This window comes from Palaemon carinicauda, chromosome 3 (assembly GCF_036898095.1).
Source record: "Palaemon carinicauda isolate YSFRI2023 chromosome 3, ASM3689809v2, whole genome shotgun sequence".
Lineage (NCBI taxonomy): Eukaryota > Metazoa > Arthropoda > Malacostraca > Decapoda > Palaemonidae > Palaemon > Palaemon carinicauda.
The window spans coordinates 153,959,955-153,987,934 of record NC_090727.1 but is presented as its reverse complement, the minus strand read 5'-3'; the positions used below and the strand labels follow the sequence as shown (position 1 = coordinate 153,987,934).

Genomic DNA, 27,980 nt, shown 5'->3' with positions numbered 1-27,980 from the left:
CTCTAAGGTTTGCTGGACCTTCTCAGACCTTGATCACTTACTGAAGGGAGTATTTAGAGCATTTGAGATGTTCAACTTTCTAGACTGGTGCCTGGGGGCCCTCAGCAAGAAGACCTCTCCTGCGGACAAGGATTCTGCCATGCTATTAATGTCCTGCATGGATAAGGCCATTAGGGATGGATCTGGTGAGCTTGCGTCGATGTTTGTATCAGGGGTTTTGAAGAAAAGGGAACAGCTGTGTACCTTCCTTTCCTCCAGCATTACACCTTGTCAAAGGTCACAACTCCTTTTTGCTCCGCTCTCGAAGTTCCTCTTCCCCGAAGAGCTGGTTAAGGACTTGTCTGCTGCCCTGATACAAAAGGACACACACGATCTTGTAGCCTCATCGGCTCGTAAGTCTAAGGTTGCTACCTCAGTCCCCAAGACTTATCGCTCCCCAGTGGCTGATACCCCTGCTACGAGGTTCATACCGCCCTTTCGTGGTAGAGCCCCCAGCCGAGGAAGCTCCCGTCCAGACTCTTACAGGAGCAAGTCTAGGAAAGGCTCCAAGACATCTAAAGAAAAAAACTGACTCTCCGCATCTCCAGACAGCAGTAGGAGCCAGACTCAAGATCTTCTGGCGAGCCTGGGAGAAGAGAGGTGCAGACGCCCAGTCTGTCAGTTGGCTGAGGGACGGTTACAGGATTCCATTCTGCCTCAAACCACCTCTGACCACATCTCCCATCAACCTCTCTCCCAACTACAAAGAAGAGGACAAGAGGCTAGCATTGCACCAGGAGGTGTCGCTACTTGTGCAGAAGAAGGCAGTGGTTATAGTCCGGGACCATCAATCCCCGGGCTTCTACAACCGTCTCTTTCTTGTGGCCAAGAAGACAGGAGGTTGGAGACCGGTGCTGGACGTCAGCGCGCTCAACGCGTTTGTCACCAAGCAGACGTTCACGATGGAGACGACGAAGTCGGTCCTAGCAGCGGTCAGGCAGGAGGACTGGATGGTCTCGTTGGACTTGAAAGATGCCTACTTTCACGTTCCTATTCATCCAGACTCCCAACCTTTCCTGAGATTCGTTTTTGGAAAGGTTGTCTACCAATTCCAAGCCCTGTGTTTTGGCCTAAGCACAGCTCCTATGGTGTTCACTCATCTGATGAGGAATATAGCAAAATTCCTACACTTATCGGACATCAGAGCCTCCCTCTACTTAGACGACTGGCTGTTGAGAGCCTCCACGAGTCGTCGCTGTCTGGAGAATCTCAACTGGACTTTGGACTTAATCAGAGAACTGGGTCTGTTAGTCAACATAGAAAAGTCTCAGCTCATTCCCTCCCAATCCATTGTGTACCTGGGAATGGAGATTCGGAGTCAGGATTTTCGGGCTTTTCCATCGGCCCCCAGGATAAGCCAAGCCCTAGAGTGCATCATGAGCATGCTGAAGAGGAGCAGTTGCTCGGTGAGACAGTGGATGAGTCTCACAGGGACCCTTTCATCACTGGCCCTATTCGTCGTGCTAGGGAGACTCCACCTCCGCCCTCTTCAATTCCATCTTGCAGCTCATTGGGACAAGGGTTCGACTCTCGAAGCAGTCTCTATCCCAATCACCCAAGAGATGAAGACCACTCTCCTGTGGTGGAAGAACAATCTCCTTCTCAGGGAGGGCCTATCGTTGGCTATTCAGACCCCCAATCTTCATCTCTTCTCAGATGCATCGGACTCGGGCTGGGGTGCGACCTTGAACGGACGGGAATGCTCGGGAACGTGGAACGAGGAACAGGGATTGCTCCACATCAACTGCAAGGAGCTGCTAGCAGTTCATTTAGCCCTGCTGAACTTCAAGTCCCTCCTGCTAGGCAAAGTGGTGGAGGTGAACTCAGACAACACCACAGCCTTGGCTTACATCTCCAAGCAAGGAGGGACCCATTCGAGGAGCTTATTCGAGATCGCAAGGGACCTCCTCATTTGGTCAAGAGGTCTAAACCTCACTCTGGTCACGAGGTTCATTCAGGGCAATATGAACGTCTCAGCAGATCGCCTAAGCAGAAGGAATCAGGTCATTCCCACGGAATGGACCCTCCACAAGAGTGTGTGCAACAGACTTTGGACCTTGTGGGGTCAACCTACCATAGATCTGTTTGCCACCTCCATAACCAAGAGACTTCCGCTGTACTGTTCCCCTGTTCCAGACCCTGCAGCAGTTCATGTGGATGCTTTTCTACTGAACTGGTCCCATCTCGACCTTTACGCATTCCCACCGTTCAAAATAATAAACAAAGTTCTGCAGAAATTCATCTCGCACAAAGGGACACGGCTGACGCTGGTTGCTCCCCTTTGGCCTGCAAGAGAATGGTTCACAGAGGTACTTCAATGGCTAGTCGACATCCCCAGGACTCTACCTCTAAGAGTGGACCTTCTACGTCAACCTCACGTAGACAGGTTGCACCCAAACCTCCACGCTCTTCGGCTGACTGCCTTCAGACTGTCGAAAGATTCGCTAGAGCTAGAGGCTTTTCGAAGGAGGCAGCCAGTGCGATTGCCAGAGCAAGAAGGGTTTCCACTCGTAGAGTCTACCAATCTAAGTGGGAAGTCTTCCGAAGCTGGTGTAGAGCCAATTCAATATCCTCTACCAATACCTCTGTGACCCAAATAGCTGACTTCCTTCTACATCTTAGGAATGAGAGATCCCTTTCAGCCCCTACGATTAAAGGGTATAGGAGTATGTTGGCTTCAGTTCTCCGCCACAGAGGTTTGGACCTTTCTTCCAACAAGGACCTTCAAGACATTCTTAAGTCTTTTGAGACGTCTAAAGAGCGTCGTCTATCCACTCCAGGCTGGAACCTAGACGTAGTCTTAAGGTTCCTTATGTCATCTAGGTTCGAACCTCTCCAGTCAGCTTCCTTCAAGGACCTTACCCTCAAGACTCTTTTCTCGTCTGCCTTGCAACAGCTAAGAGAGTCAGTGAGGTTCATGCCTTCAGCAAGAACATTGGTTTCACGACCGAATCTGCAACATGTTCTTTTCAGCTCGGATTCCTAGCAAAGAACGAACTTCCTTCACGTCCTTGGCCTAGATCGTTTGAAATACCTAGCCTCTCCAACATGGTAGGTAACGAACTAGAGAGAGTTCTTTGCCCTGTCAGAGCTCTCAAATATTATCTTAAGAGGTCTAAACCTATTCGAGGACAGTCAGAAGCCTTATGGTGTGCCATCAAGAAACCTTCGAGGCCCATGTCCAAGAACGGGGTTTCGTATTATATAAGGCTTCTGATTAGAGAAGCCCATTCTCACTTAAAGGAGGAAGACCTTGCATTGCTGAAGGTAAGGACCCACGAAGTAAGAGCCGTAGCTACTTCGATGGCCTTTAATAAAAACCGTTCTCTGCAGAGCATAATGGATGCAACCTATTGGAGGAGCAAGTCAGTGTTTGCATCATTTTATCTTAAAGATGTCCAGTCTCTTTACGAGAACTGCTACACCCTGGGACCATTCGTAGCAGCGAGTGCAGTAGTAGGTGAGGGCTCAGCCACTACATTCCCTTAATCCCATAACCTTTTTTAACCTTTCTCTTGAATGCTTTTATTGTTGTTTTTATGGTTGTTACGGTAGGCTAAGAAGCCTTCCGCATCCTTTTGATTTGGCGGGTGGTCTATTCATTCTTGAGAAGCGCCTGGGTTAGAGGTTTTGTAGAGGTCCTTTAGTAGGGGTTGCAACCCTATATACTTTAGCACCTTTGGGTTGATTCAGCCTCCAAGAGGAACGCTGCGCTCAGTAAGGAAGACGAACTTAAAAAAGAGGCAGAGTAACGGTTCAATTCGACTTCCTTACCAGGTACTTATTATTTCATTGTTATTTGAGATAACTGTTATATGAAATATGGGATACTTAGCTATCCTTTAATCTTGTACACTGGTTTTCACCCACCCCCCTGGGTGTGAATCAGCTACATGATTATCGGGTAAGTTTAATATTGAAAAATGTTATTTTTATTAGTAAAATAAATTTTTGAATATACTTACCCGATAATCATGATTTAATCGACCCTCCCTTCCTCCCCATAGAGAACCAGTGGACCGAGGAATAATTGAGGAGGTGTCAACAAGAAGTACTTGAGTACCTGGCCACAGGTGGCGCTGGTAAGTACACCCCCTTCTAGTATTGTGATAGCTGGCGTATCCCTCCATAGAATTCTGTCGGGCAACGGAGTTGACAGCTACATGATTATCGGGTAAGTATATTCAAAAATTTATTTTACTAATAAAAATAACATTTTTGTGAATAATAGAATGTGAGTTTAGGCTGGTCACTACATCGGTTTATGCTAAACTGACGATAGATCCACTCATTTTGGGAGCATGACTGTTCGTAATCCTCCTCTTTTTCTGCATGTTAGATCATGGCCCTTCAAGGGTTGAGACCTTCTCTGGACCTGCCATGGCTGGATCTTGTTTTTTTAGGTCTGGATCAAGTTGAGGATTAAATCTGTGGAACTGATACCTCTCTCATCCACAGGTTAACAAACTCAGAGTTCTAGCGCGACCTCTCTGTTCAGACGATATGTCTGGCCGAACATTGGTAATTCTTCTCGGTCACCTTTCCTCGTTAGAGAAGCTTGTTTCTCAGGGAAGTCACAGGCATGTCCATTAGAGATCCTTTCATTGGTGTTTGAGAATCCTCATTCTTTCCTGTTCAAGTGGGACAGGAGGTATGGGCCAGTCTTACTGGGTGGTTGGACGAAGGAAGTCTCCAGGGAAGTCATTTAACTCCATTTTTCATCTGTTAAGATACAACTGTTTTCAGATGCATTGAAGAAGAGGGATTGGCTTTACTCTAAGGGACCTGGCAACATCAGGTGTGCAGTCAGCAGAAGTAGTTTATCTGCATCAATGTTTTGGAGTTACAAGTATTCAAAGAATATTTGAGGAAGCACTCGGTAGTGTTAGTGAGCAACACTTCTGTAGCAGGAGTGCTACCTCTGCATGCTGAGAACACAGATGCACATCTGCATGTTGATTTGCCCCTATCCTCTGTTCAGTCTGATTTTGCCGGCTGATCAACAGTGTTGGCAGCGTCAATGACCTTCGATGTCAGGATGTCAGAGAACTTCAAATCAATCAATCAATCAACAGTGTTGATGGCTGATCACTTTAGGTCTCAGATGAACCTGGTTTCTTCCATATGGCTACAAGCAGAGGGATTTCCTAATTTTTGCTTCATTAACTATCGATAACTTATTCGTCAGTCTTCGCGACAAAGCTCCTCTCAGTCATGACTGTGAAAAGGCTATTGCACATCTGAGACTTGTCCTCTGACTGAAGAGCATGACTTTCTCTCCCTGTGGGAGTTGCCTCATCTTGTGAAGAGCTTTAAGCAGACTTTCCTACCTCAGGCCCCTGGAGTGGGATGTGACCTGTGTTTCAGAGTCTCTTACTTGTGCCTTGTATGAATCTTTGAGAACGTCACCAGACAGAGTTGTGATGCTCAAGACTATGTTTTTACAAGCAGTAGCTTCTGGCAAAGAGAGTTAGGGGAGTTGTACAAACTTTCTCATTTGCTCCAGAGGGGTGGAAGAAGATCTCTTAGTTTCCTAGGTTTGATGCCTTCTCCCTCCCATTGCTTCATGAAGTGTCAGGTGGTAATCAAGAGGAAATGCTTGTGTTCCTTGAGGGGTCTCTGGTGCTATCTGAAAAGGACTTAATGTCTCTGGCTTGAGTTTTAGAGATTCTTCTTTAGCATGGGAGAACCAAGAAAGAGGTTTTTAGACAGTCTCTTTTTGGCTTTGTGAGAAAATAAAGAAAGCATACTCTTGTACCAGCTCGAACTAGATCTTGCTTTCAATGGTATTTATCCCTTTTTAGACTCCAAAGAATATTGTAATCGAACTGGTGATGAAAGAGTTTGTGAATACCAAACAACCTTCAGTCCTCTATACTTACAAACCCTTCAACTCTTATGTTGTGTAGCCCAGCCTAGGGTCCATATGGGACAGAAAGCAAGACTTTGGAGTACATATATCTAACCACCATGAACACCCTGCTTGTAATTTACATATCTCGAATGGTACGCTTTCTGTTGTTTATTTGTTGCTTTATAGAATAGATTAACTAGACCACCAAGTCATGTTTATGAGCTTTCGTATGGCTCTCCTTAAGCATCTCTGATGTAAGAGGAACACTAATAAACTTTACATGAACAGGTGTTTCATACCTGATTAGTATTTTGTAGACAGTGCAGAATTAGTATTATATCCACTTTACATGTTAATTTGGACAACGATGAGATTCCACAAGTCAAGGAAAACCACTTCTACCCCTTCTCTTTATTTGGTGAAGTCTACAAAGAAGAAAAAACACAAAATAAATGACAAATAAAAACTGCACAAAGTAATGACAAAATACGAACTGCTTATGGTACTGTATAATGAAAATAAAGACAAAATATTTAAATGCAAAGAATAAAATAGATACAACAAAATACAACTTAATAGTGACTAATATAGTAAATATTAATATGACTCACAAAGTCCGCCCGACTATATGTAAACAGTGATCCAAATTCAAAACAAGAGCGTATTCACTTATGGTCTGTCAGTCAGACCTTGCTACTAAAGACTAAACGTTAAAATATAAAGAGCCTGGAAGTAACCACTAGCAAATAGACAGTAAACAATGCTCGTTTAAGGGTAAACAGCATTTACATACACCCAAATCTTTAGAGTAATAAGTACTTAAACAGCACAAACAACCGTTTGAAAGTCCGCTACACATGTATATATGTACTGTATGATTAACTGATGTTTGTTAACATATTTTAGAAAGATTGAAAGATTAGGTTCTTAACTAAGTATTATATTACAGGCTGTGAAGCTGACGAATGGTGGTGCGGCGAAGACACTGACTGCTACAAGAGCGCAAGGCGTTGCGATGGAATTCCCGACTGCCGGAACAGAGCCGACGAAGTTTACTGCAGTAAGATCTCATGTTTTGATTATGTTGTATGTTGCCCTGGTATATTTAGATGTTTTACGCATGCCTGGTTACACTGTTACCTCCACCAACGAAGTTGGAAGGAGGTTATTTTTTCGCCCCGGTTTATGTGTGTATTTGTGAAAAGCTTGGTCACAATTTTAATTGTAGAGTAATGAAACTTGCTGGAATTAACTGATATGTAAAAAGTTGGAAATTATTAAATTTTGGAAGGTCAAGGTCAAGGTATCGGTCAAGCAAAATGTCCAATTCATATCATCAGCCATAAGTTTGGACATCGATACCACATACTTCAAAATTGCTTCATATTTGAGTGTATGAAAACCCATGACAATTAATACATGTTAAGGTCAAAGGTCAAGGTCGTGAAATGAGCTGCCATGGTGGAGGTCTACACTCTACTGATTGTCGCTCTAGTTCATGATTTTTTTATTTATTTGAATAGCTAAATCTACCCAAACAGTACAGTATAGAAATACTGGTACAGTGGTTCATTTGATTTTAACCCTTTTACCCCCAAAGGACGTACTGGTACGTTTCACAAAACACATCCCTTTACCCCCATGGACGTACCGGTACGTCCTTGCAAAAAACTGCTATTTACAATTCTTTTTTTTTCTTTTGATAATTTTTTGAGAAATTTCAGGCATTTTCCAAGAGAATGAGACCAACCTGACCTCTCTATGATGAAAATTAAGGCTTTTAGAGCAATTTGAAAAATATATAATGCAAAATGTGCTTGAATAAAAAATAACCCCTTGGGGGTTAAGGGTTGGAAAGTTCCAAATAGCCTGGGGGTAAAAGAGTTAAGAATTACAGTACAATTTTTGCCAGTTCCATTCTGCACAATTTATCCCTAAAGCCTGATCTTGTACATTGATTTGAGAGCTACTCTAAAGTCAGTGCTTCCAACAACTATCATTTGCTTATCCATAGAACTTTGAAAATATCCAAAATAATATCACAGCTTTGTTTGCGCCAAGAACTGATACTCTTGTGTTGAAATGGCCAAAGTTGCCTTGACCTTCCATCTGCAGCTTTTTAATCCGCATTAGATTGAACTTACTCATTATTTCATCTGTGAAAGAAAATTGTTAATTTCCTAGAAAACAGCAGTTATGTTGAAATAGTTTTTTTAGTGTTGAAAAATCATAGAAAAACTGTAGATATACATTGATACTGTGGGCACACACTGCTCATAATTTTATACTTATTATAATTAGCCAGGTAAGGTCATTGCCTTTGTTTTTATTATAATAATTACTCTTTCTTTTCGGAGTCTTCAAAGGTATATTGCTGTTTAGATATAGGTGAAATTGCATGTGGAATCACACTTGTTTTGATCGAAATCCAGCAGCTATGTTAAAGCAAAAGTGTTGTAAAGTTGGATATGATGACACTCGAGTAACTGAAAAGTGGACTTGAAGTCAAATTTTATATAATGAAAATGGATGCAGAGTTGGGCATTATAGTATACGGTATGTATGATTAATTATTTTCTTTGATTATCTTTCAATTTTTTTATTTCAGACTGCTTTAATCAGACTCGGTATGGGCCGAACTCAGAATTTTGCTATGATGCCAAAACCCAGCGCTGCGACGGGATTCTTCACTGCCCAAACGGGAATGATGAAATGGACTGTGGTAAGTGTGGAAATGTTTAGCTGTTTTTTTTTTTTTAACCTCCGCCAACAAAGTTGGAAGGAAGTTATGTTTTTGCCCCTGTTTGTATGTTTGTTTTTGTGTGTGTGGCCAACGAAGTTGGAAGGAGGTTATGTTTTCGCCCTTGTTTGTTTTTGTGTGTGTGTTTATTTGTGATCAGCTTCCTGGCCACAATTTTAATCGTAGAGTAATGAAACTTGCAGGGATTAACTGTTATGTGAAAAGCTGGAATTGATTACATTTTGGAAGGTCAAGGTCAGGGTCAAAGGTGAAGAGAACGGTCAAGCAAAATGTCCAATTCACGTAATCAGCCATAAGTTTGGACATCGTTGTCACAGAGACTTCAAACTTGGTTCATATTTGAGTGTATTATGAAAATCCACGCCAATTAATACATGTCAAGGTCAAGCAAAAGGTCAAGAGATAAGGTGCCGTGGCAGAGGTCTGCCCTCTTCTAAGTGCCCCTCTTGTTTAGCTTGTGTGTGAAATTTGATATAAAACACTAAAGAAAAACCTGAACAGTTCCTATGACTGTAAATCCCTGTTTTATCTTTTCTAAGATTATTATATTTAATAGATTCAGTTCCTTAATAAGTATATAAGCAATAGATTGTTACATGTGAACTGTTGTATTGGTATAAACGTTGATTGCACACATTTGTTAAGAGAAGATGGGAGCATGATCCCATCCCATATTCCATTCAGTTTCTATACATCAAGTTAGAGTTTTTAACTGAGCAGATAATGTCAATTTGATTAAGTGTCCACATGCAGTACATATACTTTTGATTAAACACTTGTACAGTAATACCTCAGGATACGAAATTAATTCGTTCTGGAGTAGCTTTCATAACATGATTTTTTCGTATCATGAAATAGAATGAAATAGAGCCAAATATGTTTAAATCATTCAATAAACCTAACCTTAGAGCAAATTTGTTTTCGTATCAGTAGTATTTTTTTTTGTAATATGAGGCAAAAAAATCTTCGTATGTCATTTCACACAATGAGTTTTTTATGTACAAACTTTCGTATCATGAGGTATTAAGGCGCTGTATATCATTTCAATTTATCTTGTACAGGAGGACGTTGTCGTCACATGATTCAGTGCGGCCACGGCGACGTATGTTACACGTCAGCCCAGCGTTGCGACGGGGTGTCTCAGTGCGCGGACGGATCCGACGAAGCTTCTTGCACCCCTCAGCTTTGTCACCCTCAGGTAGGATACCTGTTTTTCTCCTTTAGTATTGTGGAGGAATTGCTGAAGATAATGTGAATTTGATGTCATGGTTGTGAGGTCTTTGTTGTATGAGATGTTAGTATTACAAAGTACCTGAGAGAGGATGGAATCACAGATTTTTACTGGTTGATTTCTCCTTAAAAGAGAAAATTGGAATTTGGTAAATATTTAAGAAGTGGGATGACCTTGTGGAAATATAGGATGTATGGATTACTACAGAGTGGTTTTAATGTTGCTTAATTTGTACTGTTATGGTTTACCGTTGTTGGTAATCCCTCAGTGTTTTCTATTGTATGTGAACCATTTTATTTAGATATAAATGTTCCGTTATAAATAATTATTGGGCTTGATGAAAATAATCATTGTTTTTCTACACCATTAATGGGCTCCTCTAAACATCGGCTAGGTAATTTCAGTCTACAATAATGCAAAGAGAGATTTTTATATCTTTAGATTAATGAACATATTAGAATATTTAAAAACAAGAGATATACATCTTAATAATTTTCAAGATATGTTGATATTCAAACCTAATCAATTACTGACAGGAAATATTTCATTAAAGTAGAATTTTAATTGCATGAATATGTTGACAATTCGTGTGTTGGTAGATGCATGTTTTCTCAAATTTTGGCTTATTGAGAATTCTTAACAATTGATGTATTTGCAGCATGGTGCATTTTTGTGTGCAAATCATCGCTGTATTAGGGACACGTGGCGCTGCGATCAGTTCGATGACTGCGGCGATGCTAGTGACGAGGAAGATTGCCTTAGGGTGGGTATATGTTGAATATAATTGGTACCCTTCAAAAGTTGCACTTTTACTATTAGGTTTCAAGAAGTTATTTGTAAGTCATTATTTGTGTAATTCGAATGTCTATAACTTGGTGACCTTCTGCATTTTCTTCAAGTAATGAAATACAGTAAAGGCTTACCGCTTGGAAGACGTTCCTCTCAACACAGTTTGACGATATTATTTTGATTACGAAAACACTTCTTTTTTTTACTTCCAGAATTCTGTGATTGTTGCAGCAGCAATGGGAGGCTTGGTGTGTTCCCTGTTACTCGTGATCGCTGTAGGCTGCACATGCCGGCTGTACGCCCTGCGAATAGGTCTGACTAGGTACCGACAGCAAGGTTATCGAGGGGGTCGTCGATCCACGCCCTTGGCGCCCCTGTCCCGTCTGGAGCAGCATCTTTTGCAGCGTGAACCTCCGCCTTCCTATTCTGTTGCTGTTAACGATCCTTCGGCTGCGTGAGTTGAGCTCCTGTTGATTTTGCTGCGGTTGCTGTTATTTGTACTTACAGCCATTACGTATGGTTATGTTATATTAAGAAATGTGTTTTGTTTTAAGAACTTTGCTGTAAGTAATTCAAGTTTTGGTTTCTCAAGATTTCAGCAAAGTGGATGTAAATTACAGTACATATTTATACCTAATATCAGAATAGAGTGAAGTGTATTATTGCAAAGAAAATATATATGAACATACTGTGTACATTTTCCTTAGTAGGCGATCTTGCTTTGAGTGGAAGTACCACTCATGGGACTGCCTTATAAACTGCTTTACACCCCATTTAAAAGTAAAGAATAATTGGAATGTAGACAGTGCAAATACATTAATGAGTAATGTATATTATTTCTTAAAACTAATTCATAACCTTCTGTGGTAAAAATGCTTTATTTCAGGCTGAAGAAAAATTTTAAAGCTGTATAAGGATGACTGTAAAAACTCTGACAATTATTGATTATCGACTATGAAAATTGCTTTCATACATGAAAAATTAGTCTCTGCACAATTCCATGAGTTATAGAAATTCAAAATTCCATGAACTGGTAAATGTGGTTGAGTTATAGAACGTAGAGAGGAGAGGTCCCCTTTTTGTTTCATTTGTTTGATGTCGGGTACCTCTCAAAATGGGGGGAAGTGCCTTGGTATATGTATGTATATTTTCTTATCTTGATATCCTCTTTCCAGTCTTTTTGGAAGCCGACGATTAAGCAGGCAGTGGCGGCGACAGCGCCGGAGGCCCCCTGCCCCACCCGAAGGAGTTCTCCCTCCGCTACCAGTGCCTATGCGAGGTCATGCCTCTCCGGGACCGCTGCATACGTACGACACAGGTCCCGGTCATGCATCAAACTTGCTCAGTGTTACAGGTAAATAAATGATATTTTTCCAACTGACAAAAGCCTTCAATGTTGTGTGACGCAAAGGACCTCCTTGAGATTCCTTGAACTATTCTTTTTTCTTGCTCTTAAAAGCAATCGCTCTCTTGTTGTGGGAGGCTGTTCTCTTTGTAATTTTTGTAATGTTTTATGATTTTCAACCTTTAAAAGCAGCTTTTGATTCATGTGGATGTGTATCTACTTTTTTGCCTTTTTTGTACTGGAGAACATAAAGAATTTAATGATTTTACTGTAGGGTTTAATTCTAAGTCTGTTCAACCTTTACTTACTTGGTATTCGTCGTACAGGATTTTTGTAGTTTCACTTTGTTTTTTATTTTTTGTTTTGAATATTAGGTGGACTTTATCTTTGTTGTAGACTTATTAGTCATAGTTTATTTTCCTGTTTAAAACGATATAAAGATAAATGCTGGTAATTCAGTTGTACATGGTCAGTTTGACAATACAAATGTTTTTATAAACTGATTCACTTTGCTGTCGTCAGTTGTCAACTTTTGTGTTGATTAGATTTTATTTCCAGGATAAGCTGAAATTATTAATTCAGCCTCTTGTTTCCAAAGGCATTATAAGTGTCTATAGTAGCCTAGCTGTTGCAGGTCATTCTCCTTCCTTCCTATATTCCATAAGACTTAGGAAATTTTGATGAATACTGAAATTCTGAATGTAATTTTCTTGACTATAGATATTTTCCCCTTGACAACAAGCCAGTTTTAATCAAAAGAATAGGAACTTCTGATCTACTTTTTCTAAACATTTTTATTCTATACTTAGGACTATTTTCTTTTCCTTTTTTTTTACATTTTGGCATTCTGTGGAATTGTTCTTGATAGCTACTTAGAAATCCTTATCTTTTAATAATCTTCTTCTTTATTGACTCAAGTATATGAGCTTAAACTTCATGAATATCCATTGACACTCCTGAAATAATCTACGTAATTTCAAGTTCTGTTGACGAGAATTTTTTTATTTTGGTGTCAATTGGTTGTCACGCATTGTATTGATTCTTCTCGCAGGGGGTAACAGTGGATGCAGGAGTAGTGACGAAAAGGAGAACGAAGAAGAAGCAAAGGCCATTACGCCCACTCCAGTTCCTCATGCCTCTGCTCATCATGTAAGTAATGTATGCTGTCTCACACTTACCATCTATTTGGCTTATGTTAGGAGGTCCCTGACTTACAGACATTCGACTTGCAAACGTTCAGAGATACAAGCACAACTCCAAGTGAAAATAACAAAGATACAATAAAGAAATATTGTAAGAACACCTGTAACACAGTGAAAGAATGTGAACGGTAAGACACAAAGGGATAGGGAAGCACAAGGGAAACACGTGGTAACACAAAGGCGGGTCGGACGGGATGTGAGAGAGCGGCGAGATGTTATCTACGCCGCGACCAGATGCTTACTGACGAGTCAGACCTAGCAGCACACTCTCGTGAGCTGACCCAGGGTCGGCTCAGGGCGAGTATCCCTCCACCTTGGGGCGACCCAACAAGGGAAACGGAGATAGGGGGAACTACGCAAAATTCTTGGTCGGATAGGGAGGAGATCCCAGATACTCCTAAGAAAGTAGTTCGAGGTAAGTACTACTAGGAAAAATACAAATCACTTAAAATTTTTGATTTTATCATTTGATACATTAGGCAAAATGACATCTGTATTAACCTGATATCTATTTCATATGATACCAAATTTTTTGTTGACTTTTGTAACAGGAAATCTTAGGCATGGGATTCAGGTTAGGCCGACCCTAGACCAAAATTTAACAAAATTCAAATTAGAAACCGCTGATTGGAACCTAATAAGTTTTTGAGTTGGGGACCAACTGTATACATATTTAATTATAATTTCCTAAATGTATGTGTATGGAAATGAAGAGAATCATGTTTTAAAGGTGATAATCGGTACAGTTTGTGTGTATGAATTTGTTTATGTATTAATATAGAAATGTACAGTTTTCAATATTAAACTTACCCGATAATCATGTAGCTGTCAACTCCGTTGCCCGACAGAATTCTACGGGAGGGATACGCCAGCTATCACTATACTAGAAGGGGGTGTACTCACCAGCGCCACCTGTGGCCAGGTACTGCAGTACTTCTTGTTGACACCACCTCACTTTTTCCTCTGTCGTGCTTCCGGCAAGACGTTCTGGGATACGCTTATGATTTTGAAGTATTGTTCACGGCTTTTGGTGAAGTATTTCTTCAAGATTTCAGCTTTCGCTATACTGGAGACCTTTCTAATTAGCTTAGATAGTTTTTTTTTGGTTTTTGATTAATGGTTAACGATCTTTTTGCTTGATTTGGAATCCCCCTTGACTAACTCTTTGATTCAAGATGTCTGACCTTTCACAAGCCCCACCCCATAGACGATGTAGGTCTTGTAATAGGCGTGTTCCGAAGGCCTCGGTTGATCCTCACACCGCTTGTTCTGACTGTAGGGAAAGACCCTGTCAGTTGGAAGATCGATGTGAGGAATGCGCCGGACTTTCGGAACTTGAATTTGTGCGATTCCTAAAATATTCAACCAAGTTAGAGAGAGAGAGGGTTAGGAGGAGTTCTTCTCGCTCTTCACTTTTTTCCTCACCACACGATCCTCAACCTTTTCCTCCCCCTGTAGTGGCTACCCCCGAACCTTCTATTTGTGCTCAACCTAATATGTCCGTTGTTTTGCGTGCCATTCAGGCCTTAGGTGACAAAGTGGAATCGGTGGTTAGTGACCATAAGTCTCTTATGGCAGAAGTCAAAGAACTTAAGGTCAAAAGTGCAGTGGGAGGTGATAGTGCCAGTGCTGTGCCAAGTACTAGTGTCAGTGCGGTGCCAAGTGGTAGTGTCAGTGTCAGTGTGGTGCGTGAGGGTACTTCTGTGCGTGCCAGTCGTCCTCCCAGTCCGGGACCTCTTGCAAGCTCCCAAGCCCAGGGGAGAAGCAATGTCGAAGGGCAAAAGGGTTCGGCAGGCCTTGATCGGCGCACGGAAGTATCCTCGGTGGTTGCGGGCGTGTCTAACAGAGACCGTCACTCCCACCCGCAGACGATTGAGCCCGTCTTTTACTCGTCTGCAGAAGAAGTGTCAGGGAGGAGACGCTGGACTCAGGTCTCAAGACCTCTCAAACGCAAAGTCCAGACCTCAAGAGCTCTACAACCTGGTTGCAGTCATTGGATTAGCTCTGACTCTCCGCTGTCATCAGGTGACTGCACACCTCCTAAGAGAGGTAAGGTGTTGCCGCAACAGACCTCATCTTCTGTTCAGGCTTTGCCTCAGCAGACCTTAGCGTCTGTCGACCCCAAGATGACTTTGCTGCAGTCCATGCAGTCACAGCTTGCGGTCTTAATGCGCGAGTGTCAGGCTGAGAAGGTTACACCTCCTCCTGGGATCGCTCCGCCTCACTGCAGTCCAGTCTGCCAGGCGTACGAAGTTGAGGTTCCTCAGGCTACCTTACCGCGTTCTGAGTTGCCAGTTACCAGCGGTGTGCAGCAACCTCCGCCTTCCTTAAGGCAACCTCAGCAATGGGAGCAGGAGTCTTACGCCTTACTTCCTCCGCTTCCGCTTGCAGTTCCACCAGCGAGGCAACAATCTCTTGAGGTACGACAACCTCTTCCATCCATGAGGCAGCCACCTCAGCACTCGCTGCAGCGACCTCAGCACTCGCTGCAGCGACCTCAACCCTCCTCAAGGCGAGAGCGTCAACTCCTTAGGCTAGCACCTCAGGAACCTCAACTCGCGAGACAAGAACTGCGTTCTGCGCAGCCGCTACCTCAACTCTCGCAGCTCACACCTCAGGAACCTCAACTCGTTCCTCAGGAACCTGCTACTGCGCATCCACAACCCTTACAGCAAGTGCAACTCTTGAGGCAAGAAACTCATGCTAGGAGTCAGCCACCTCAACCCATGCGCCTACCTTCCTCTACTCTTCTTGACCAGTCTTTGCAGCCTGAACCTCAGGTTTTTACTCAGCAACAGGGACTTGAGGATGAAACCACAGGCGTTGATGCACCCGCTTGTTCAGACTCTGCTGTTCAGCATACCACTGTTCCATTGCCTTTCACTTCGCTACACTCTGGTGATGAGGTTTCTGATGAGGAAGCTGCGCACCTGGACCCCTCATCAGACGTGGAAGAACCCAAGTCTTCTCCTTTATCCATTGACTTTCGTAAGGTCCTGGCTCTTTTCAGAGAAGTATACCCAGACCATTTTATTTCTGCTACCCCTCGCTCTCCTCCATCTGAGTTTTCGCTGGGCATGCAACCTGCTAAGTCAACTTATACTAAGCTCGTCTTTGCTAGGTCATCTAAGAGAGCTTTAAGGATATTAGGGGAGTGGTTGCAGTCTAAGCAGCAGCTAGGGAAGACTTCCTTTATGTTCCCACCTACTAAGCTCACTTCTAAGGCGGGTGTATGGTATGCCACAGGAGAGGAACCAGGCTTGGGAGTCCCTGCCTCTGCCCAGGCTGACTTCTCGAGTTTGGTCGACTCTCCTCGTAGATCAGCAATGAGGCGCTCTAAAGTTTGCTGGACCTTCTCCGATTTAGACCACTTCCTAAAGGGTGTTTTTCGTGCCTTTGAGATGTTCAATTTCCTAGACTGGTGCCTGGGGGCCCTGAGCAAGAAGACCTCCCCTGCGGACAAGGACTCGGCCATGCTTTTAATGTCCTGCATGGATAAAGCTATTCGGGATGGATCTGGCGAGCTTGCTTCAATGTTTGTGTCAGGAGTTCTTAAGAAAAGGGAGCAACTTTGCTCTTTTCTTTCTTCTAGCATCACACCTTGTCAAAGGTCCCAACTCCTTTTTGCTCCGCTGTCTAAGTTCTTGTTCCCCGAAGAGCTTATCAAGGATTTGTCTGCGGCCCTGATCCAAAAGGATACTCATGATCTTGTGGCCTCTTCAGCTCGTAAGGCTAAGGTTACGCCATCAGTTCCCAGGACCTACCGCACCCCAGTGGCTGATACTCCTGCTACAAGGTTTATTCCGCCCTTTCGTGGCAGAGCCCCCAGCCGAGGAAGCACCCGTCCAGACTCTTCCAGGAGCAGGTCTAGGAAAGGTCCCAAGACTTCTAAAGGCAAACACTGACTCTCCTCCTCTCCAGACAGCAGTAGGAGCCAGACTCAAGACCTTCTGGCAAGCTTGGGAAAGAAGAGGTGCAGACGCCCAGTCTGTCAGGTGGCTGAGGGAGGGTTACAGGATACCATTCTGCCACAAACCCCCTTTGACCACTTCTCCCATCAACCTCTCTCCCAACTACAAGGAAAAGGACAAGAGGCTAGCGTTACACCAGGAGGTGTCGCTCTTGTTACAGAAGAAGGCAGTGGTTATAGTCCGGGACCATCAATCCCCGGGCTTCTACAACCGTCTCTTTCTGGTGGCCAAGAAGACAGGAGGTTGGAGACCGGTGCTGGACGTCAGCGCGCTCAATGCTTATGTCACCAAGCAGACGTTCACTATGGAGACGACGAAGTCGGTCCTAGCAGCGGTCAGGCAGGAGGACTGGATGGTCTCGTTGGATCTGAAAGACGCATACTTTCACGTTCCTATTCATCCAGACTCCCAACCTTTCCTGAGATTCGTTTTTGGAAAGGTTGTGTACCAATTCCAAGCCCTGTGTTTTGGCCTAAGCACAGCTCCTATGGTGTTTACGCTTCTGATGAGGAATATTGCAAAATTCCTCCACTTATCGAACATCAGAGCCTCCCTTTATTTAGACGACTGGCTGTTGAGAGCCCCCACGAGTCGTCGCTGTCTGGAGAGTCTCAACTGGACTTTAGACTTGACCAAGGAACTGGGTCTATTAGTCAACTTGGAAAAATCCCAGCTCATTCCCTCTCAATCCATTGTTTACCTGGGAATGGAGATTCGCAGTCGGGATTTTCGGGCTTTTCCATCGGCCCCAAGAATAAGCCAAGCCCTAGAATGCATTCTGAGCATGCTGAAGAGGAACAGTTGCTCGGTGAGACAGTGGATGAGCCTAACAGGGACCCTGTCATCGTTAGCCCTGTTTGTCGAGTTAGGGAGACTCCACCTCCGCCCTCTTCAATTCCATCTAGCAGCTCATTGGGACAAGGATTTGACGCTCGAAGCAGTCTCTATTCCTGTCACCTAAGAGATGAAGACCACTCTCTTGTGGTGGAAGACCAACCTCCTTCGCAAGGAGGGCCTATCGTTAGCGATTCAGACCCCCAATCTTCATCTCTTCTCGGATGCATCAGACTCGGGCTGGGGCGCGACCCTGAACGGACAGGAATGCTCGGGAACTTGGAACAGGGAACAGGAAACACTCCACATCAACTGCAAAGAGCTGCTGGCAGTTCATTTGGCCCTAATGAACTTCAAGTCCCTCCTGCTAGGCAAGGTGGTGGAGGTGAACTCAGACAACACCACAGCCTTAGCTTACATCTCCAAGCAGGGAGGGACCCATTCGAGGAACCTATACGAGATAGCAAGGGACCTCCTCATTTGGTCAAGAAGTCTAAACCTCACTCTAGTAACGAGGTTCATTCAGGGCAGCATGAACGTCTCAGCAGATCGCCTAAGCAGAAAAGATCAAGTCATCCCTACGGAATGGATCCTTCACAAGAGCGTGTGCAACAGACTTTGGACCTTGTGGGGTCAACCTACGATAGATCTGTTTGCCACCTCCATGACCAAAAGGCTTCCTTTGTACTGTTCCCCAGTTCCAGACCCAGCAGCAGTTCATGTGGATGCTTTTCTGCTGAATTGGTCCCATCTCGACCTTTACGCATTCCCTCCGTTCAAGATCATCAACAGGGTCATTCAGAAGTTCGTCTCGCACGAAGGGACACGGCTGACGCTGGATGCTCCCCTTTGGCCTGCAAGAGAATGGTTCACAGAGGTACTTCAATGGCTGGTCGACGTTCCCAGGACTCTCCCTCTAAGAGTGGACCTTCTACGTCAACCTCATGTAGACAAGGTACACCCAAACCTCCACGCTCTTCGTCTGACTGCCTTCAGACTGTCGAAAGATTCGCTAGAGCTAGAGGCTTTTCGAAGGAGGCAGCCAGAGCGATTGCCAGAGCAAGGAGGGTATCCACTCGTAGAGTCTACCAATCCAAGTGGGAAGTCTTCCGAAACTGGTGTAGAGCCAATGCAGTTTCCTCTACCAATACCTCTGTAACCCAAATAGCTGACTTCCTATTACATCTAAGGAATGAGAGATCCCTTTCGGCTCCTACGATTAAAGGGTACAGAAGTATGTTGGCTTCAGTTCTCCGCCACAGAGGTTTGGACCTTTCTTCCAACAAGGACCTTCAAGACATTCTTAAGTCTTTCGAGACTTCTAAAGAACGTCGGTTATCCACTCCAGGCTGGAATCTAGACGTAGTCTTAAGGTTCCTTATGTCTCCTAGGTTCGAACCTCTCCAGTCAGCTTCCTTCAAGGACCTTACCCTCAAGACTCTTTTCCTCGTCTGCCTTGCAACAGCTAAAAGAGTTAGTGAGGTTCACGCCTTCAGCAAGAACATTGGGTTCACATCCGAATCTGCAACATGTTCTTTACAGCTCGGATTTTTAGCTAAGAATGAACTTCCTTCACGTCCTTGGCCTAGATCGTTTGAAATCCCTAGCCTTTCCAACATGGTGGGTAACGAGCTAGAAAGAGTTCTTTGCCCTGTCAGAGCTCTGAAATATTATCTTAATAGGTCAAAACCTATACGAGGACAGTCAGAAGCCTTATGGTGTGCAATCAAGAAACCTTCGATGCCCATGTCCAAAAACGGAGTTTCGTATTACTTAAGACTTCTGATTAGAGAAGCCCATTCTCTCATGAAGGATGAAGACCTTGCTTTGCTGAAGGTAAGGACCCACGAAGTGAGAGCCGTAGCCACTTCGATGGCCTTTAATAAGAACCGTTCTCTGCAGAGCATTATGGATGCAACTTATTGGAGGAGCAAGTCAGTGTTTGCATCATTTTATCTTAAAGATGTCCAGTCTCTTTACGAGAACTGCTACACCCTGGGACCATTCGTAGCAGCGAGTGCAGTAGTAGGTGAGGGCTCAGCCACTACATTCCCTTAATCCCATAACCTTTTTAACCTTTCTCTTGAATATTTTTATTGTTGTTTTTGGGTTGTTACGGTAGGCTAAGAAGCCTTCCGCATCCTTTTTGATTTGGCGGGTGGTCAATTCATTCTTGAGAAGCGCCTAGGTTAAAGATTGTGTAGAGGTCCTTTAGTATGGGTTGCAGCCCTGTATACTTTAGCACCTTTGAGTTGATTCAGCCTTCCAAGAGGAACGCTGCGCTCAGTAAGGAAGACGAACTTATTAAAGGCAGAGTAACGGTTCAAGTCGACTTCCTTACCAGGTACTTATTATTTCATTGTTATTGTGGATAACTGATTATATGAAATACGGGATACTTAGCTATCCTTTAGTCTTGTACACTGGTTTTTCACCCACCCCCCTGGGTGTGAATCAGCTACATGATTATCGGGTAAGTTTAATATTGAAAAATGTTATTTTCATTAGTAAAATAAATTTTTGAATATACTTACCCGATAATCATGATTTAATTGACCCACCCTTCCTCCCCATAGAGAACCAGTGGACCGAGGAAAAAGTGAGGTGGTGTCAACAAGAAGTACTGCAGTACCTGGCCACAGGTGGCGCTGGTGAGTACACCCCCTTCTAGTATAGTGATAGCTGGCGTATCCCTCCCGTAGAATTCTGTCGGGCAACGGAGTTGACAGCTACATGATTATCGGGTAAGTATATTCAAAAATTTATTTTACTAATGAAAATAAAATTTTTAAGGGTATGTACATATTCCTTAATGTATGATTGTAGAAATGAAGAGAATTGCATTTTAAAATATGATAACTGTACAGTTTAAGTGAGTGTATGAATTCCTTTATGTATGAGGATAGAAATATAGTTTTAAGTGTATGTACGTATTCCTTAATGTATGATTATAGGAATTTAGAGAATCACATTTCAAAATTTGATAACTGTACAGTTTAAGTGAGTGTATGAATTCCTTTATGTATGAGGATAGAAATATAGTTTTAAGTGTATGTACGTATTCCTTAATGTATGATTTTAGGAATTTAGAGAATCACATTTCAAAATGTGATAACTGTACAGTTTAAGTGAGTGTATGAATTCCTTTATGTATGAGGATAGAAATATAGCTTTAAGGGTATGTACGTATTCCTTTATGAATGATTATAGGAATGTAGAGAATCACTTTTCAAAATGTGATATTGGTACAGTTGGAGTGCATTTACGTGAGTCACAGAAAATGGATACGTATATCCTTTAGAAATGGAATTGTTAGAAATCACCGATGCAAATGTGATAATGTATATGGTAATTTGTTTCCATAACTTTAAGTGTTTCTTAAACGATTATATTACTGGTAGAAAATAACCTTGTCATAAGTTATAACTATACTGTATATATGTTTGAAAATGCCTTAGAATTTTGACTGACTGAATTTGGCAATGTGTATGAATTTCAAGTTTATTGGAAATGTTTGACGTCAGGTTTGTGAGAAAATGTTTGACATTAATTTTATGGGAAATATTTTGTATCGTTTATGGGAAATTTTTGACATCATGATTTTGGGAAAAGTTTGACATCAATTTTATGGGAAATATTTTGACATCAAGGTTATGGGAAATGTTTGACATCAAGGTTATGGGAAATGTTTGACATCAAGTTTGTGGGAAATATTTTGACATCAAGGTTATGGGAAATATTTGAAGGTTATGGGAAATGTTTGACATCAAGTTTGTGGGAAAAGTTTGACATCAATTTTATGGGAAATATTTTGACATCAAGGTTATGGGAAATTTTGACATCAAGTTTATGGTAAATGTTTGACATCAAGGTTATGGGAAATGTTTGACATCAAGGTTATGGGAAATGTTGGACATCAATTTCATAGGAAATATTTGACAGCAAGGTTATGGGAAATATTTGACATCAAAGTTATGGGAAATGTTTGGCATCAAGTTTATGGGAATGTTTGACATCAAGTTTATGGAAAATGTTTGACATCTTTATCTCTTTTCGCAGAGCCTACCGAGAGATGAAGCTGATGACGATGTCCCTCTACTATCCGCTGTGGATGGCGGGATGGAAGATAGGGATGATGCCACGTTACTCGAGGTGATATTGACTTCCGAAGACTCGGCAGACGAAAGCATGATCGAAGACGATGCTTTGTTGCTGGATGTGACGGTTGGATCGGAAGCTTCGGGTCAGTTCTTTAAGTTTTTCTTTCAAAGGTTTGCTAAAGCGTTCCGGTTCGGCCCTGTTCAAATGGATAAATTCGATGTCGCATCGTTGCTTAAAGATTTAACTGGTTGAAGTGGTATGAACCCTTTTACCCCCAGGCTATTTGGAACTTTCCAACCCTTAACCCCCAGGGGGTTATTTTTTTTCAAGCACATTTTTCAGTATATATTTTTTTTTTAAATTGCTCTAACAGCCTTAATTATCGTCATAGAGAGGTCAGGTTGGTCTCATTCTTTTGGAAAATGCCTGAAATTTCGTATAAAGTTATCAAAAATATGCAATAACATATAAATAACAGTGTTTTGCAAGATCATACCGGTACGTCCATTGGGGGTGAAAGGGTTAAGATGATTGGCAGAAACCAGTGTATCGGCAAATTTGCATAAAAAATCCCTTCAAAAGAAATTTATTTTAATGTTTCTGTTCTTAAAATATTTTATTTTTCCTTATTTCCTTTCCTCACTGGGCTATTTTCCCCGTTGGGGTCCCTGAACTTTTAGCATTCTGCTTTTCCAACTAGGGTTGTAGCTTAGCAAGTGATAATGATAATATCACCATAATCACAAGGCTACTTGTGTGTAAAGTTTCGTTATGTTTTGTTTGCAATGTTTTTTTTTTGTTGACCAAGCACAATTTTTAAGTGCGTTTGTCATCTGCGATGTCTGTATGCATTTATGCTTTGTGTTTATAAGTAACTGTAGTTTATGTTACTGAGTAAGCTACATACGCTATTTCTATTCCCGATATTACTGTAGTCGCTGCAACGATTCCGGGCCAAATAAGCCACACCCACGATATTGTCATAACCAAACTTAGTCTCCCATGTCAGCAGCAGTCACAATATATCCCCTTACAAACTTCAAACTATGCTAACTTATAATCACTCTAAGGGGATGTGTTGTGACCGCTGTTAATGCGGGAGACAATGTGATTGGCTATGACGTCATTGGGGGCGGGGCTTGTTCTGCCTGGAATCTCTACGAAGACTTTAGTGGCATTTGTAATTGTATTGCTGGTGCTTCTGTTTATATTTAAGACTGTAGAAATAATATAAAATTTAGTACAACAACCCCCTCGCTATTTTGACGAGGGTTTTTGTTCTGAAATTGAGTGCAGGATAGATTATATATTGATAGCACTTTACCTTTGGTTAAAAGGAGTTCTACTGCACTCTCATCCACTCAGAAATCATAGAAGATGAATCATAGGAGTACCACCCAGCAACTCTAGAGCAGATAGTTATATCAATTATAAAAATCAATAGAATATTTTGTAGATAAAAGACAAGAAGTACTAAAACAGAAACAACTCACCAAGTGAAGTCTGAATTTTTGTTTTTAGCATTTTGAGTTGGTATGTATCCTGTATTATTATTATTATTTTTACTAGCTAAGCTACAACTCTAGTTGGAAAAGTAGGATGCTATAAGCCCAAGGGCTCCAATAGGGAAATAAATAAACTACACGAGAAGCAAAGAACAATCAAAATAAAATATCTTAAGAACAAAAATAACATTAAAATAGATCTTTCATGAATAAATTATAGAAACTTCAAAAAAACAAGAGGAAGAGAAATAAGATAGAATAGTGTACCCTCGTGTATCCTCAAGCAAGGGCATTTGATGATAGGTTCTGGTCTTAGTGTACAGTGAAAACAATCTTTCTACTTTGAAGATGAGGTGATATTGCTGCCTCTGTGCAAGTAGTGAAGTACAGTACTGTAGCATTCACTCGTGCCTCTATAGCGGGGTTTACAGTTGTTGGACCTGCTTGTGAAATGGTTCAAAGAGGTGGCAGACAGTTGTAAATGCATAATGTTTGTGGACAATGAAACCCCGTCCTCAAAAGTCAGGCTAGAACGGACTTTCTTCGAACCGTTCAATGACCGCGTTCGACAACCAAATACCCCCATTCACACATTTGAACATCACTTCAAATACTTGTCTGTCGAACTGTGTTCAATGAACCGTTCAAGCCTGTAAACCCTCCTAAAGATTGCATCACTTTTAATCACAATTGACAGATGACTGAGAGAGTTCTAAGTAGTGTGCCATTTCTTTTTTCACTGCTTTTCCTTCATGAAATATTTTAAGATGCTGTGCTTCATTTCCAACGCAAGGCTTTTCCTTTTGTCATGGAAAGTAACGATTCTCTTATGCGTTATAGTGGAATGATTTAAAAGTAACTTCCCACGGCAGGGAAAAAGTGTTGCCTATTAAGAAACTTCCTCGCTTTTTTTTAGAAGGTAATTCAGAGCTCAACTTTGAACCTAGATTTATTATTTATTAAGGGATATTTTATCTATGGTTCTGTGTATCTTTATAATATTTTCTCTTTGAATTAAAGATTCTGACTTGGAAGGAAGAACTGATATCGCAGAAAATCCCGAGAGGCTTTCCCATACGGCGGGAATGAACGCGGAGAACGAGGCAGGACAGTCATTTCCAATGAACGCCTGCGAAAATGGCGGCGCGCGGTCGGGATCTTTCGCTGTGGAGTCGCCGTCGTCGTCGATCGGCGAGGCAGCGGAGTGCGACGAACTCGGGAATAGAAATGCCGAGGAAGAGGGAGATCTTTGCGCCTTCGATTCCGCTAGCTTGCTTGGGGATGTCATGACAGACACCCGGGCTGCAGTCCTGGCCCTCACTGTCGTTCAGAAACACATGGACGACGCGCATCAAGTAGACACCGAATTCTTAACGGAGTGAGACACACTATGCTTCAAGGTATATCCTGAATTGCTGTTGCAACATTAATTAGTTAAACAACAAATACTTTAAATGAAGTTAGCTTAAATTACCTCTAAGGGTTTAATATTTTGGCATATTATGTGCTAGACAGAACGTGATGACTATATAAAAACAGTGTTTTGTTAGTATTGTAATTAGCAAGTATAGCATAAAAATCTTCATGTTTAGAATACAGATTTTGGTGATAAGATTTTTCCGTAAGTATTTCTTAAGTCTGGATTTTCCTTGCTTCATTATCATGATCATTTATGAGCTAATATATGTTTACAGCACTCTTTATGTAGAAGCATCTTTAGAATCTCTTCATTTAATGTGATCCTAGAGATATGTATTTTATCTTCTATTTTGTATTATTATTATTATTATTATTAGAATTATTATTTATATATTCAGAGTTTATTACGTAAGAGGAGGGATGCGAAGGTGAGTGGGGGCACATATACTAATTTGTAAATAGCCTAGTGCGGTTGATACATTAATACTCGAGTAAAGAGAATTCCCACAGTATTTCTTTCAGGGTACTGAGGAAAGATAGAGTGGACCACGCTTCGTATCACTATATATGTAAAATGTTCTTCATAACTGGTACGGCGTATAAAACATTAAAGGAATTACCCTGACCTCAAATTTAGGCAAAGTAGAATACTGCATATACTTGAGAGTGGGAAATTATCCAACGCACTTTTCCTCCGGTTCTCGCAACATGAAATTCGGTTGTGCGTTGATTGAAGCCACATGACATGGGTATACAGTAATGTGAAAACACGTAAAACCATTGCATACGCATCGGTTCAATAACTCGTACTTGTATGAAAGCCATAGTGCCTCCTGCTCATTTTTGGGAAGTGAAATATTGTACCAAATTCCTAGTGGAATGGAGAAAGCAACGTTCAACCGGAGACTAGAATCTCGCGTGCGTAGGAGAGAGACACCTCGCATGATTTGAATCTCTTACCTTTACTCAGACTCTTATAATTTCAAGGGAACCAATATGAGACTCTAATTTCATTGTGTATGGAAGGAATAAAAGATACCTTTCTTTAGAATTCAGGTTAATAGAATGACAATTTCTGTTAATTTAGATGAGGCAGATTGTTAGCTCAAAGGGGCAAGTCACAAGGGTCTGGATCAAGTGATGCCTCAGCTCTTAGGTTAATTCAAAGGTCTGGTTGTCATCAAAGCGGTGGGCCAGGCAGTGCGCGATCTCCGTTTGTTCCCCAGTGAAGTAGACTCCAGAATCTTGCAAGAGGCTCTGCATTTGTTCTCCAGTGAAGTAGACTCTAGAATCTTGCGAGAGGCTCTGCGTTTGTTCCCCAGTGAAGTAGACTCCAGAATCTTGCGAGAGGATCTGCGTTTGTTCCCCAGTGAAGTAGACTCCAGAATCTTGCGAGAGGATCTGCGTTTGTTCCCCAGTGAAGTAGACTCCAAAATCTTGCGGGAGGATCTGCGTTTGTTCCCCAGTGAAGTAGACTCCAAAATCTTGAGAGAAGATCATGCTGCAATGCCTGTTTGATGTCAGAAAATCTAAAGATAGCAACACTGACTATACAGATAGATCACATAGATCGGTATATCATTTCCATAAGTTTCAGCACATGTCTTAAGGAAGAGATGCCTTAATTACCAGTGGTCTGGTATTTGAAAAGTATGAAAATATGGAAAGGAATCAAAGTTAGAAGCATAATGACAGAATACAATTCTTTTCCCCTTCATAAGTTTTTCCTTATGAAACAAAACTGATTTTTCACGTATGGAATGGATGCTTTTCCTTCACTTGAATACAGTGATGTACAAGAATTCTCAAAAAAATTGACAAATCTTACTTTTCTTGAGGCTTGATTACCCTCCAGGGTTTTCTTACAGTTATTCGTTTCCCACCAGTTAGGCGAAGGTTTGAAAGTACACAAGCAAAGGTTCAGGAATGAATCATGAAAGGACTCTGGTTCTGGGAAGTGCGATTTTTCGTCACTTTAAAAAAAGGACGATAATAGTGTACTGAGGCTTTGTGTGCTTACTCCAGAAGCACTAATCCAGCGATTGGACCATTTGTCCACCTTACAAAGAAACAATACAAGGGAATCTCCATTAAGCGACACTGCATACTCGAACAAGTGAGACTTGTTTTTTCTGCAAAGCCAAAGTGGAAGCTCTATTGTGAAGTGGAGGTTACGGAAACTGCCGGCATCTGAACGTTGGCATCCCTTCGAATGTTACTATTCCAATGAAGAGATCACTCTATAATGGAAGTGAATGGTTAGAGGCAAAGATGACTCCAAGCGTAAAATCTAGCATCTGCGTTATCGGTATTCGGCGAATCACAAAGTTTGACTAGGGTAACACATCAGTTGATCAGTAATCTAGGTTTTGCTAGAGTTCTACCTCTTATCCATTAATAGATTCTTTCTAGATTTGATAAGGCTAACAGATATTGCATTCTGCACTGAGAGATGGAAAAGGGAATACAGTGACTTCTATCATTGTAATTTTCAAGAGCTACGACCATGCCATTGACGAAGAGTGAGAATATAATGGTTTCCAGATCGCTATCAATCAGGGTCAATTCTAATTACAGGGAAGAAGTCAGCTCGGAGCCTTTGTAGGGTGACGGCCAGATCCATTTTCATTCATAGAAAATGGGAATATTATAAAGTGGGGTGGACTGTGGCCGTCATTCTAAAATTGAGTTCGTAGATAACTGGAATATTCTGAACTGTGGCCGTCGTTCTAAAAACGATTTTGGCGGGAGAAGCTAACTTAAAAAACCCACCTAACCTATGCTAAAAGCCGTATCCTTACCCAGGGGACTTCGCCCCCCCGGACCCCCCCCCTTACCTACTACGGGAGCGAGAAGATTCGTGGCCGGAGTAAGAACTCGAGCCACAAATTTTCAGGTAAGTTAGGGCTTTCGGCAAAAAAACATAAGA

General features: G+C 42.0%; 1 protein-coding gene across 1 annotated transcript in view; it reads left to right on the top strand.

Moving 5' to 3' along the window:
• Positions 1-27,543, top strand: part of LOC137638690 (low-density lipoprotein receptor-related protein 3-like) — a 43,058-nt gene extending 15,515 nt beyond the window's left edge. The window contains exons 7-15 of the mRNA XM_068371001.1: positions 6,843-6,953; positions 8,502-8,615; positions 9,716-9,852; positions 10,544-10,648; positions 10,887-11,128; positions 11,850-12,028; positions 13,071-13,168; positions 22,086-22,269; positions 24,653-27,543. Of these exons, the coding sequence (XP_068227102.1) occupies positions 6,843-6,953; positions 8,502-8,615; positions 9,716-9,852; positions 10,544-10,648; positions 10,887-11,128; positions 11,850-12,028; positions 13,071-13,168; positions 22,086-22,269; positions 24,653-25,014 (1,532 nt within the window). The 3' untranslated portion in view covers positions 25,015-27,543. The remainder of the gene's footprint in view (positions 1-6,842; positions 6,954-8,501; positions 8,616-9,715; positions 9,853-10,543; positions 10,649-10,886; positions 11,129-11,849; positions 12,029-13,070; positions 13,169-22,085; positions 22,270-24,652) is intronic.
• The last annotated feature ends 437 nt before the right edge of the window (positions 27,544-27,980 follow it).